This window comes from Pelophylax lessonae, assembly GCF_965119305.1.
Source record: "Pelophylax lessonae genome assembly, chromosome: 1".
Lineage (NCBI taxonomy): Eukaryota > Metazoa > Chordata > Amphibia > Anura > Ranidae > Pelophylax > Pelophylax lessonae.
The window spans coordinates 300,455,384-300,470,288 of record NC_138768.1 but is presented as its reverse complement, the minus strand read 5'-3'; the positions used below and the strand labels follow the sequence as shown (position 1 = coordinate 300,470,288).

General features: G+C 42.8%; 1 protein-coding gene across 4 annotated transcripts in view; it reads left to right on the top strand.

Annotated features, from left to right (window-relative positions):
- ACACB (acetyl-CoA carboxylase beta) overlaps positions 1-14,905 on the top strand; it is a 224,839-nt gene that overhangs the window by 66,544 nt on the left and 143,390 nt on the right. The window contains exon 1 of one of the 4 annotated variants that reach the window (XM_082243008.1): positions 3,058-3,145. The exons of the other annotated variants lie outside the window; for them this stretch is intronic. Coding sequence (XP_082099134.1) covers positions 3,102-3,145 — 44 coding nt within the window. The 5' untranslated portion in view covers positions 3,058-3,101. Of the gene's footprint in view, positions 1-3,057; positions 3,146-14,905 lie in introns of those variants that run through there. 4 annotated transcript variants of the gene reach the window in all.

Genomic DNA, 14,905 nt, shown 5'->3' with positions numbered 1-14,905 from the left:
CAGGTGTAGCTATGTAAAACATTAAAAAAAAAGTGTCTATGCTGTTTAAAATCAAGGAATACTCTGTCTCACCCTGCTCTGCACATGCTCAGTTGCTCTCCATTTTAGGAGTTTGTAGAGGCTGATCTGCTGAAGGGCTTAAAGTGGAACCCTCCTATTCTTTACAGCCAATCTGTAACTGCCATGGTGCTGCACATGTGATCAGTTATGGCACTAGCCATTTAAAGGTTTGACAGTTTGGTTGAGGACACAAGCAAATGTGACAGTTGGCAATCCCAGCATTCCAGGAATGTACCTTTTTTGAAACCGTTGGGTTTAGTTCTGCTTTGTGATTTACTGCTGTTCAGAGGCTCCGGGCTTCAGCAAAATGGCAGCCTCCAGCAAGAAGAAACACAAGCAATGCTGGAGGCAATGTACAGCACTCACTAATTTTGGTAGCATAAGTAATAACCACTTCTGGACCACCCATAGTGTACTTTGACATTAAAGCAGAGCTCCACCCAAAAGTGGCATGTCATTTTTTTTGGGGGGGGGGGGGGGACGGGTACCTCGTTTTGACAGGTACCCGCTCCCACTTCCGCTCGGAGCTCTCCTCTCCTCTCCCCCTCCCTCCCTGCAATCTTCTGGGACATGTCGGAGGTCCCAGAAGATTGCCGGCCAATCACGACGCGTAGTTCAACTCGCGCATGTGCAGTGCGTACCCGGCTGTGAAGCCGACAAATGTCACAGCCGGGTGCCCACACCAGTGATGCCGGCACCGCAGACAGAGAGGGAGAAGAGCGAGGCTTCGGGCGGCCGCATCGCTGGACCGTTGGACAGGCGAGTGTGTGTTTAGGCTGGAACTCCGCTTTAAATACCAGTGTTATGGTAGCAGATAGCTGGCATAATCCCAGTATTTTCTTACAGGACGGGCGGTCCGCTTTAGCATAAAAGTGGTCCCAGCGGTGGATTTGCAATTGGATCACTTTTATTGGCGGCGGGAGAAGTGCTCGCCCCCCTCCCGCCGCTTCCCGATTGTTCTCCCCTCTTACTGGAGCTGTCGGTAGCGGGGAAAACGATCAGATCCCCTGTGTTGCTGGGCAGGAAGTTCAGTGAGGGCAAGATGGCCCCCTAATCGACTCTATTCCCTTGGAGGACTGAAGCAACATCAAATGTTACTGCAGCCTAACGGTCTTAAAGGGACAAATTATTATTATTATTTTTTTTTAATGCTTATAAGTGTAAATGTGAGATCTGAGGTCTTTTTGACCCCAGATCTCACATTAAAGAGGGCCTGTCCTGCTTATTTCTATTACAGGGGATGTAATAGGAATAAAAGTGATCAAAAAAAATGTATTTTAAAGGGACAGTGTAAAAAAAAAAAAAGTTTAATAGGAAAAAAAAATGTAAAGCGAGCAGAAACTAATGCATACGCAAGTAAGCAGTGTTCAAACCACACATGTGAGGTATCGCTGCGATTATTAGAGCGAGAGCAACAATACTAGCCCTAGACCCCCTCTGCAACTCTAAACTGGTAACCTGTAGAAATATTTAAAGCTTCGCCTATGGAGATTTTGAAGTACCAAAGTTTGTCGCCATTCTATGAGCGTGCGCAATTTTGAGGCATGACATGTTGGGTATCAGTTTATTCAGGGTAACATTATCTTTTACATTATAGAAACAAATTGGGCTAAGTTTACTCTTTTCTTATTTTTAATCTAAAAAAGTGTATTTTTTCCAAAAAAAAAAAGTGCATTTGCAAATAGAAAGAAAAGGGGGGTCTCTATGGCCCCCCTTTTCTATATGGGACAGTGACAGGTAATCTAGACATGACAGGAATTAGTTTTGGCGGGCTTAGAGAGGAAGATTATAGTTACTAAGGGGTAACAGGTTTTCTAGTTGATGGTTGGCTGAATAAGCCCCTATCAAATTAGAGATAACAAGTAGCTGGGGAGATTGTGTGAGGTACCAGTTTTTTCTAGTTAGCTTCCCGCCTTCTGAGCCTGTTCCCAGCCCTATTTAAGGGGGCTCTCAGGTAGCTGGACCCTCAGATTACCTCAACATCCCGGATCGTGCGGTTCCCCTCCCCCCCCCCCCCCTTTTTTGTTTTGTCGCGGCCAGTTTGTTATTTTGGGTCACCTTTGTCAGTTTGCAAAGGGGGACGATATGTTATATTTACTGATGAGTTTGATGGATATGTTTATTGATTATTTATTATTATTGTAAACCTGGATCGTAGTGGTCGGGTTTATTATTTATAAGTTGAAAGCTTTGAGTTTTAAATGTTATTTTATAAATAATAAACGGCCGCGGCCTTTTTATCCAACAGTTTTTTGTACAGTGTCATCCTTTCATAGATAAGTTTAGCTTTAAAGGTAAAGAATCCTGTCTACTGTCCCATACGGTGTGACATAAAGTACTGCTACAATCTCCAATCAATTTCTTCTCTAGGGTCTCTGCTAAAAGAAAAAAAAAATGTAATGTTTTGGTGGTTCTAAGTAATTTTCTAGCAAAAAATACTCATTTTAACTTGTAAACAACAAGTGTCAGAAATAGACCTGGTCCTTATGTTCGTTGCTATAGAACATTATTTTTATCACGTTGTTATTGGTAAAGTTCCGCTTTAAGTGAAGGATACACCCACTCCTCAAGCAATGTGTACATGACCTTAGTTGTCATGGTTATATGTTGTATGTTACAGCATATAAAGAAATGAAATGGTCCCAGTTTAACATCCTGTGCATATTCTTGGACGAAGGAAAACCTGTCTTTTCAGGAAGTAATTACCTTCTTTTGTACATGCATTTCATTGGCTGGCAGGCTCAGGTCTAGATATACCATGTTTTGTTTACAAACTTGCTTTCAGCGTAGCCCATACATGTCTCATGATGACATGTCATTTTTCCTGAGCATTGTTGCTTATCACATATGTACAGTAACTGAAGTTTCCACATTGTTCCACATGAGGCTGCTAGAGGCCATGAGCCAGGTCTGGAGAGGAAACACTAGGTGGTGGGGGTAGAGGAGACTTTGGCAGGCTGTCTGCGAAGTTGTTGGAGGGGGGGGGGGGGAGGGAAGGAGAAGACGGGGGCAGGGTTTAGGACAGAAAGCCATGTCGCAGAATGGAGGGACGGGAAAACAACCACTGGTTTCCCTTTATAAAGAGGTCAGTAGTGACATATTTTTATTCTAACATCTCTTATCTTCCAGAGGTAAAGTTGTCACCTTGGTGTGCAGTGTGGTGACCCCCTCAGCCACAAGGAATGTGTACAGTTACTTCTTCCAGGTCAGCTGTCTAAGAACAAGAGATGCATGGTTTTCATCGCACAGCCTCTGTGGTTCTGGTGACCACGAGCTGCTTCACTTTTAAGTAAAAAAGATGACAATCTAGTTCTCTGGAATCCATCATGTCCTGATTGCTGACATGCATGGGTGCTCCAACCTGTGGCCCTCCAGCTGTTGTGGAACTACAAGTCTCATGAGGCATTGCAAAGCTGACAGTTACAAGCATGACTCCCAAAGGACAGGGGCATGATGGGACTTGTAGTTTTGCAGCAGCTGGAGGGCCACAGGTTTTGTCAGTCAGACAAGAGAAAACAAGAAGCAACGGTATCCAGAAAACAGATACCCCCTGTAACTTGCCGACTCACTACATTAACCACTTCTGGACCGGAAGATTTTCCCCCTTAATGACCAGGCCATTTTTTTGTGATTTGGTACTGTGTTCGGTCGTGCGATGCTATAAACAAAAAACGAGCGACATTTCTGGGGAAGAAAAAAACAATATTTTTCACTTTCTGCTATATAACATTCCCAATAAAAACAAAAAATAAAAATCGAATTTATTTCATTATTTTAGGCCAATTTGTATTCTGCTACATATTTTTGGTAAAAAAAAAAAAAATCCCAATAAGCATATTTTAACCACTTAAGCCCTGGAAGATTTTACCCCCATTCCGACCAGGGGGTATTTTGCGATTCGGCACTGCGTGACTTTAACGGACAATTGCGCGGTCGTGCGAGGCTGTACCTAAACAAATTTGGCGTCCTTTTTTTCCCACAAACAGAGCTTTCTTTTGGTGGTATTTGATCACCTGTGCGATTTTTTGATCACGCGCTATAAACAAAAAAAGAGCGTAAATTTTGCAAAAATAGCAATATTTTTCACATTTTTTTATATGAAATTTCCCCCCAAAAAAATGTAAAAATCAAAATTTTTTAACATTTTCGGCCAATTTGTTTTATGCTACCTATGTTTGGTAAAAAAAATCGCAAAAAGCGTATTTTGATTGGTTTGCGCAAAAGTTATCGCGTTTACTAACAAAGGGAAAGATTTTTGTCATTTTTGTTGTTTTTTTTTTAACGCGCAATGGCGGCGATCTGCGATTTCTTTTGCGGTACTGCGACATTGGGGCGGACAGATCGGACCCTTGACTGACATTTGTGACACTTTTGGGGTTACCAGTGACATTTCTACAGTAATCAGTGCTATATATATATGCACTGTTACTGTAAAAATACACTGGTAGTGAAGGGGTTAACTTTATTTGGGAGGGAGGGGCTGTGTGTATCCCTAGGGGCGTGCTTTCTACTGTGATTGGCTGTGGCTTGAGCTGTAAGGACACTGATCAACGGATCTATATACTAGATCCGTGTTATCAGTGTCTTTACAGCGAGGAGAATGACAGGTGGCTTGTTTACACAAGCTGCCTGACATTCTCCCTCTCCCCCGCCGATCGCCGAGTGACCGGCGGACATCGGGTCCGCTGGTCACACGCGCGGGGGGGGTCCGTGACCACGCGGGAGCGGGAGCGCGCCTCCGGCGGCGCGCGCTCGCTCCTTAGACCCTCACAAGCTAGTGACGTAGCCCTACGTCACTTTGCCTGTGAGGGGCTGACTGCCGACGTAGATCGGCGTTAGGCAGTCGGCAAGTGGTTAAATACGGTTTTGTGCAAAAGTTATCGCATCTACAAACTAGGTGGAAGATTTATGTAATTTTAATTAATTAATTTATTTTTTTCTAGTAATGGCGGTGATTAGCGATTTTGAGTGGGACTGCGACATTGCGGCGGACAGATCAGACACCTAACTGAAATTTTTTACACTTTTTGGGGGGGGGGGGGGGAACCAGTGACAATACTACAGTAATCAGTGCTAAAATGACACTGACAGGGAAGGGGTTAACCCAGGGGCAATAAAAGGGTTAAATGTATGCCTAAGGGGATGTTTTCTAACTGTGAGGTCGATGAGCTTGTGAAATCAGCACAGGGACCTGTGTTCCTTGCTATCAGAACAACAGTCAACAGCAGACCGCCGTTCTGTCTCCACGGGGATCGATCGTGGGTGCCCCAGAGATTAGCTTCCCCGCTGGCGAATGGGTGTGCCCTCCCCCCTACAATTGCTCCTGTGAAGCGCCGCACGGGTACGGTGTTTCGTGGGAGCCTGCCGACCTGCCGCCATATATCTGCGGCGGCGGTGGAATGGGGATAGATGAGGGGCTATGGCAGGTGATCTGAAGGTTCCCATGTTATGTATACTAAAATAAAAAATTATGCAAAATAAGTGTGTAAAATGTGAAAATGAATTAAAGTGTTTGTTCACCAATGCCAGAAGTCTGCCAAGCAAAATATGTCAGTTGGAAGTGTTGGTGCATGAAGAGAACTATGATTAAATTGGTTTACCTGAATCTTGGCTTCATTCTTCACATGACTGGGCTTTTAATATTCCTGGCTATGCTCTCTTTCAGAAAGACAGGGTAAAACAGAGGGGTGGTGGTATCTGTCTCTATGTGAGAAGTGATCTCAAAGCGAGTGTGAAAGAGGACCTAGTTGATGGAGAGTGTGATGAGGCTGAAGCTGATTACAAAAGTAATCATTGGAGTTTGTTATAGACCTCTCAGTGTTAATGAGGAGGTGGAGACTCAGTTCCTGGCACGTGATAGAAAGGGCTACAAGGGCTGGGACAGTGTTAATAATGGCGGATTTTAACTACCTGGAAATTGACTGGAGTAATGGCTCTGCAGGAACAGTTAAAGGGTAAAAATATATAAAGGTATTACAAGACAATTTTATGGTCCTGTTTATAGACTCCCCAACTAGGAATGATGCTCTGCTAGACCTGGTGATCTCAAACCATGCAGAGCTGATTACTAATGTTCATTTAAAGTAACAAATAGGTAGCAGTGACCATAACATAATGTCATTTAATGTAAGCTGTAAGCAACAAACGCATACGGGAAATATAAAAGCAGTTAACTTTAAGGGAGCAAATTTTCCAAGGATGAGGGCTGCTTTTCAAGACTTAGACTGGCATCGATGAACAAAGAACTGAATTGGGAATTCTTCAAAAAAACTGTATGTGAACTCACTGCAAAGTATATTCCCATTGGCAATACGTTTAAAAGGCTAAAAAAAAAAAAAAACCTATGTGGCTCACGGCAAAAGTTAAAAAAGCTAGAAATAATAAGAAAAAAGCTTTAAAAAAAAAAAAAATGAAGGAACACTATCATCATTTAAATGTGACAAAGAATATAACAGAATATTTAAAAAGGAAATCAAGGATGCTTAAACATTCAAAATGAACGACAGATTGCAAAGGATAGTAGGACAAACCTCCAAAAATTCTTCAAATATATTAATAGTAAAAAGGTCAGGTCTGAGCATGTAGGCCCTTTACAAAATAAGCTAGAGCAGGTGACTGGGGACAAATAGAAAGCAAATTTATTAAATACTTTCTTCAGCTCTGTGTATACAAAAGAGCATGGGGGAGCTCATGTCCATAATAGGGATGATATTGACACAGCCCCAAATGAACCACATTGGCTCAAATGTGATATGGTCCAGAAATATTTAGACAGAATAAATGTGGATAAAGCACCTGGACCAGATGGCATACACCCGCATATCCTAAATTTAGCTCTGTCATTTAAGTGCCATTGTTTCTAATTTTTAGGGACTCTTTAGTGACTGGAATAGTACCTCTGGATTGGCATAATGCCAATGTGGTGCCTATATTTAAAAAGGGATCAAAGTCTTTACCAAGTAACTATAGATCTGTTAGTTTAACTTCTATAGTTGATACTCGAGAGTTTAATAAAAGGCAACCTAAATGAGTTATTGCTGGAAAAAATAATTTTAAGCAACAGACAGCATGGATTCATGAAAGACACAGAAGTTGTCAAACAAACCTGATTTCTTTTTATGAGGAGGTAAGTAAAACCTTGGACAGAGGGGTGGCTGTGGATGTAGTATTCTTGGATTTTGCAAAAGCGTTTGGCACAGTTCCCCACACAGGGCTAATATGTAAGGTAAAGTCTGCAGGCTTGGAAATGGATAGAAAATTGTCTAAAAGACAGAATTCAGAAAGTAGTGTTTAATGATTCTTACTCTGAATGGTCTAGGGTTGTTAATGATCTACCCCAAGATTCACTGTTGGGACCCTTACTTTTTAATACATTTATAAATTATATAGGGTCTATGATTAAAAGTACCATTTTAGTGTTTGCAGATGGCACCAAGCTGTGCTGTGGAATAACGTCCTTACCAGACGATCTTAATGCACTGTTTAATTGAGCAAGTAGGTGGCAAATGAGGTTTAACCACTTAAGGCAGGGCTTGACAAATTTGTCTGAAATCTAGGAGCCAGCTAAAAAAGATAGGAGCCAGTTTTTTTTTTTTTTAAACTAACAACCAAGCTTTATTTTAAAAAAACTGATACTAAATTTACACATAAATACGACTAGAACCCCGCTCTCCTCTATAGGGCAATCGGATGGAAACAGACCGTCTGTCTGTTTCCATCCGATGCCATCTGATCTGATCCACGGGATGGATAGAAAATAGAACCACCATCCGTCTGTTTTTGGCGGACAGGATCAGATGGCGGCAGATTACCGCTTCATAGAGGAGACTGAAGGGTCCGATCAGGTCTGCCTGAGAAACTGACAGGCGGACCTGATCAGACAGCCTGTGTGAAAGGGGCCTTCGGCTGTGTGGCTGTGGCATGGCAGGGACATGGGGAAAAAAAAAAAAAAAATATATATATATATATATATATAATATATATATTTTTTTTTTTTTCAATAATTGAAAAAAAAAAGAAAAATTATTATTATTATTTTTTAAATAATTTAAAAAATAAATAATAACCACACTCCCTGTCCACTTACCTTTTAAGCAAAGGTAAGTGGACAGGGAGATGAAGCCTGCAAAAACTTCCATCTTATCTCCTCTTGGGAAGGAGATGGGCAGGCATTGGCAGGCATTGAACAGGCAGTGGAAACAGTCATTAGTGACTGCTTGTGAAACTCTCGGCCACCGCAAGAGGGCGCCAGTTCCCCGTTGGAAGCCTCTTACATAGTTACATAGTTACATAGTTAGTGAGGTTGAAAAAAGACATCAGTCCATCCAGTTCAACCTATGATGTGTGTGTGTGTTTGCTTTTAACCGTACATTGTATACCCCTGTATGTTGTGGTCTTTAAGGTGTCCATCTAATAGTTTTTTGAAACTATCAATGCTCCCTGCTGATACGACTGCTTGTGGAAGAGAATTCCACATCCTTACCGCTCTTACAGTGAAGAACCCCTTACGCACTTTAAGGTTAAACCGCCTTTCCTCTAGTTTTAGTGAGTGGCCACGTGTCTTATTGTATCTCCTTTCTCTGAATAGTTTGTTCCTTATGCTCGGGTCACCAGTACAGTATTTGTACATTGATATCCTATCCCCCCTCAATCGTCTTTTCTCCAGAGAGAAAAGGTTCAGTGCTTGTAGTCTTTCCTCATAGCTGATGTCCTCCATTCCCCTAATTATTTTTGTTGCCCTTCTCTGGACTTTCTCCAGTTCCAGCACATCCTTCCTGAGGACTGGTGCCCAGAACTGGACAGCATACTCCAGATGTGGCCGGACCAGAGTCTTGTAGAGTGGGAGAATAATCTCTTTATTTCTGGAGTGAATCCCCTTTTTTATACATCCCAGTATTCTGTTGGCTTTGCTTGCGGCGGCTTGGCATTGCATGCCACTGCCAAGCTTGTTATCTACCAGTACCCCCAAGTCCTTTTCCATCCTAGACTCCCCCTAGTGAGTACCTTGCTTTCTGGTTTCTGGCCCCCAAGTTCATTACTTTACATTTATCAACATTAAACCTCATCTGCCATGTAGTTGCCCACCTCTCTCATCTCACAGAAGAAGGCCGAAAAGCCAGGCCCTCAATTTTCGGACGGCGCGGTAGTCCGTGCACTCGGGGAGGGGGTGGGGGGGGTGGGCGCAAAAGGGACAGGACACCTCCTGCAGGGCACCCCAGGTGCCAGGTCATTGATTCTAGTAGCCAATGCGACCTGGCGCCCGGGGTTTGTCGAGCCCTGACTTAAGGACCAGGCCTATTTCTAACACATGTTGTTTACAAGTTTACAACTAAAATCAGTATTTTTTGCAAGAAGATTACTTAGAACCCCCAAACTTATATATATATTTAGCAATGACTCTGGAGAATAAAATGGCGGTCGTTACAATATTTTTTGTCACGCGGTATTTGCGCAGCGGTCTTTTTTTAGACGCAATTTTTTGGGAAAAAAAATACATTTCATTGCATTTAAAAAAACTAAACAGTAAAGTTAGCCCAATTTTTTTGTATATTGTGAAAGATGTCACGCCGAGTAAATAGATACCTAACCTGTTACGGTTTAAAGTTGAGCACACTCGTGGAATGGCGACAAACTTGGGTAGTTAAAAATCTTCATAGGCGACGCTTTTAACATTTTTAATGGTTACCAGTTTATAGTTACAGAGGAGGTCTAGAATTATTGCTCTCGCTCTTACGATCTCAGCGATACCTCACAGGTGTGATTTGAACACTGTTTTCATTTGCGGGTGTGACTGGCGTATGGGTATTCTTTCGTGCGCAAGCTCACTGGGACGGGGGTGCTTTAAAAAAATTTTTTTCCAATTTACTTTATAAAAGTTTTTTTTTTTTCTTTTTTTAGTACGGTTTTAAAAGAAAAAAAAAATCAGATTACTTTTATTGCTGTCACAAGCAATGTAAACAGACCTCAGATCCCTCCACTGCACTTCAAAGTATTCAAAATGTCGAAATTGGCATTTTTGAATACTGACACCCCCTCCCACTCACTGGGATAATGGCCGAGCGCTGCTGGGCCACATCGGCTGTTATCTCCTGAAAGCTGACCGCCGGCTCTAAAAAACAGTACCAGGTTGATAGCTGCAGGCATCATCCCGGTACAACCACTTCTGCAAGCCGACGTACAGGTACGTCGGTTTGCGGAAGGTGTTTAATGTTGATAAATGTAAAGTTATGCACTTTAGGGCTAAGAATATGCATGCATTATACATACTAGGGGGAGTACAACTGAGTGAATCAATGGTGAATGATCTGGGTGTTTTGGTAGATCATAAGTTAAATAATAACATGCAATGCCAAACTGGTCTTTCCAAAGCAAGCAAAGTCCTTTCTTGTATTCAAAGAGGTTTGGACTCCAGAGAGAGAGAGAAAGGTCCATAAAGACATGGATGAGCGAGTTTGAGGTGGAGGAACTTGACTGACCACAACCCAATAGAACACCTTTTAGATGAGTTAGAGCACAGACTGCAAGCCAGGCCTTCTCTCCAGCATCAGTGCCTGACCTCACAAGAAGATTCTTGCTTCTGGAAGAATGGGCAAACATTCCCATAGACACACTCCTAAACCCTTAGGACGGCCTTCCCAGAAGAATTTAAGCTGTTAAAGCTGCAAAGGATGGGCCAACTCAATATTAAACCCTACAGACTAAGACTGAGATGGCATTAAAGTTCATGTGTGTGTAAAGGTAGGCGTCCCAATACTTTTGATAATATAGTGTGTATGTATGTATATATGGTATGTATATGTGTGTGTGTGTATATATATATATATATATATATATATCTATATATATATATATATATATAGGCTAGGTTCAGATTGATGCACTGTTTCAGACTGCAGTGCGATCACAGCCAGTGTGACTTCATGTGAGTTCAGCTGCGATTCCAATGTGTTTGCAATGCGATGTGATTGCAGCTGCGATTTTGAGTTATGGCCTGGTCTCTCTCTCTGTCGTTCTTGAAAGCACCATGGAAACACAGCACTGAGTACTATAAAATGCACAGTAATTGAACTGTATTCAAACACCTATGCGTTTTCAATGCAGTTTATATTCAACTTCATGGAGCTCAGAATCGTACCATATTAACCACTTAAGCCCCGGAAGATTTTACCCCCTTCCTGACCAGGGGGTATTTTGCGATTCGGCACTGCGTGACTTTAACGGACAATTGCGCGGTCGTGCGACACTGTACCTAAACGAATTTGGCGTCCTTTTTTTCCCACAAACAGAGCTTTCTTTTGGTGGTATTTGATCACCTGTGCGATTTTTTTTTTTTGATCATGCGCTATAAACAAAAAGAGCGTCAATTTTGCAAAAATAACAATATATTTCACATTTTTTTATATGAAATTCCCCCCAAAAAAATGTAAAAATCAAATTTTTTTAACATTTTCGGCCAATTTGTTTTATGCTACATATGTTTGGTAAAAAAAATCGCAAAAAGCGTATTTTGATTGGTTTGCGCAAAAGTTATCGCGTTTACTAACAAAGGGAAAGATTTTTGTAATTTTTGTTGTTTTTTTTCTTTTAACGCGTAATGGCGGCGATCTGCGATTTTTTTTTTTTTTTTTGCGGTACTGCGACATTGGGGCGGACAGATTGGACCATTGACTGACATTTTTGACACTTTTGGGGTTACCAGTGACATTACTGCAGTAATCAGTTCTATACATATGCACTGTTACTGTAAAATGACACTGGTAGTGAAGGGGTTAACTTTATTTGAGAGGGAGGGGCTGTGTGTGTGTCCCTAGGGGCGTGATTCTAACTGTGATTGGCTGTGGCTTGAGGTGTAGGAACAATGATCAACGGTCCTACATAGTAGAACCGTATGATCACTGTTCCTATACAGGGGAGAATGACAGGCGGCTTGTTTACACTAGCTGCCTGCCTTTCTCCCGCTGTCACGGACGATCGCGAGTGAGCGGCGGACATCGGGTCCGCCGCTCACACGCGCGCGGGGGGGGGGGGGGGGGTCCGTGACAGCGCGGGAGCGCGCCCGCTCCCCAGAGCCTCACAGGCTAGTGACGTACCGGTATGTCACTTTGCCTGTGAGGGGCTTACCGCCGCAGTATATGTACTTGCGTCGGTCGGCAAGTGGTTAAACACGCATCGGACCCTATTTGAAAATGCATGGCGTTCGGACTGCCTATGTTTGAACACCCTCCATGGAAAAACATGTTATTTCACTTGTCATGCTCATCAATACGTTCTGGAATGCATCCGAAATGGCATCAGTGTGAACCAGGGCTAATACAAATAGTCTGCTGCAGATCCTAAATGTGAAATTGTAATACAGAGAAAAAAAAAAGTTTCAAAGCACAGCCTTCAGGGAGCAGGCCCACTAATCGACTTGTAAGGAGCTCTATAGAATCTTGCTGCAGCCAATAAAACATTCCAGTTAGGGTAAACTGAGCAAACATTTTGACTTTAGTATGGTTGCAGTGTGTGTTTATCTTTTAGCTCTTTTGTTGCTTGGGTACAATTGTCTGGAATGACAACTAAATTATAAATGACATCTGTACAACGTAATCTGTCAGTATGCTCCTTGATGATCAGGAAATTCGCTGAAAAAGATACTATAGAATGACAGCCTCTCTGCAAAGCATTCTCATGCTCCTGAGAGTATCAATGCCTGCAGACCTTTCATACATGCTGGAAAAGCTCCTAGTCAGGCAATGTAGGAAGACCATGGAACTTATTGTTTTTTTTATTACTTGTATTTATGTAACGCCGACAATTTTACGCAGCACTTTACATACTGTACATTCACATCAGTCACTGCCCTCAAGGAGCTTACACTCTAAGATCCTTATGTCACATACACCTACTAGGTCCAATTTAGACAGGGGCCAATTACCCTGCGAGAATGTATTTGGAGTGTGGGAGGAAACGGGGGTACCCAGAAGAAACCCAAGCAAGCGCAGGGAGAACATGCAAACTCTTGATGATGTCAGGGGCATCGCATCCGTCCACAAGATCATAGGAGAAAAGAGGCTGTGGTGATTGGTCTTGCTTCCCTAGATGTAAGGATTGTTATTTTTTCCCAGAGTTCAGCTTTAATCATATACTCTACTCCAAGGTTACATTCACATCTGCATTGTTGTGGCCTTATTGCATGGTATACGTGTGTTTCAAAGCACTGCCATTCGTTTTTAATGGCAGTCCAGTGCACATTTACAGTGCTCCCCTAAGTACCCTGAATTCTGCAGTATGCAGGGTGGCTGTTAGAAATCATGGGCCCTGTAAAGCCTACCTCACGGGGCCCCCATTCAACTCCACCCTTGACTCTGCCTTTGGAGCCTCCCCTGACCCCGCCTTAATGCAAAGTGCATGGTTTTCCTTCCAGTGATATATATCTTTCTCCAGCCTGTTATCGGGTCCTCCATTCAATTCTGTGGTGTGGCAAATGTTAACAGACTTGTGTCTGTTTATACCCACCTCCTTCCAATCTGATTCACTAAAAATAAAACAGAAGCGGATCCATCCCTTTTCATCTGGATCAGATCGGAGGGTAGTCAGGTGTAAGTAGACAGCTGGTCTGTTTACATCTGACCGCTCATAGAACAGAGCGGGCTGTGCCTGTGTCCGCTCTGCATAAACGGAGCAGAGACAGACCTGTCATCTGTTCTGCTCAGCTTGGGATTGGCAGACATGTCCCCTGTTGAGCAAGTGGATTCTGCCCCATGTGAAGGGGGCTTATGATAACACACAGCAGGTTATGTGATAACACACTGACAGCATTCAGCAGGTGCTCTATCATGACTCTGACACAGTGTTTCACATGGCTGTTGGTGCTGACCTTCTTACCTTATGACCAATAAGTTAAGAAGGTCCGCACCCAACAGCCTTGTGACACACTGTGACGAGCTATGACAGAGAACCTGCTGCCTGTTTGTTATATATTAGTTATCATCCGATATAATCAGATATTCACCACGGCACCCCTGTGCTGTACCGTCGCCACCCGCCTCCCTAACATAAGTCTCTTGCTGACCCTGTGGAACGTCTACTTACCTCCAAGGTGCTAGATAAACCTTTTGTCATTCCTATATTTTCGGTTGTCCATAGCATCTACTGCTAAACTAACGAGAACTCTCACCAAGTGGCGGAAAGATATTCCTGGGCTCACAGAGGAATGACAAGACTGTTTTTCCTCATATGTGACCACAATGATCTCCGCTAGAGACCATTTTCTCCAACTTAAATTCCTACACGGGGCCTATTTCACTTTGCAGAGATTGGTGACTATCTCCCCCCTCTAATCTGGTATTGTGCCCTCGATGTGCTTTGCATGGAGCTTCCTTCTCCATATGGTCTGGTCCTGTCCATTCCTCCGTTCCTTTTGGGCAGCGGTGCTTGCTGACATTTATAAGTTACTAACTTAACCTTCGGGTCGGATCCCAAATTATTATTATTACATTTCTTGTTACCCAACCTATGGACCATTATGCTAAATTGTTTGTTTGCTCACTCTATAAGCTCACCTATATTAATAGAAACTGTCCAAGAAAGTTTGACAAAATTTGGTCAGAGTGGATTGATGCTTGAGGCTCTATGGGAGAAGCTGACTCTCCTCATAGACAGGATGATGAGCCCTGATACAACTTTTCAATGTTGACTGTGCAAGTTACACCCAATTTGATGGGCTTGGTTGAATTTTTTCCTCCTCCTCTGACACTTCCCCCTTCACTGCCCCCCTTGCTCCCCCGCTCTCCGCTCTTTTTTTACTCTCCCATTTGTCCTTTCCATTGCCTCTCTTATCCTCGACCCCTTCCTCCTGCTTTTT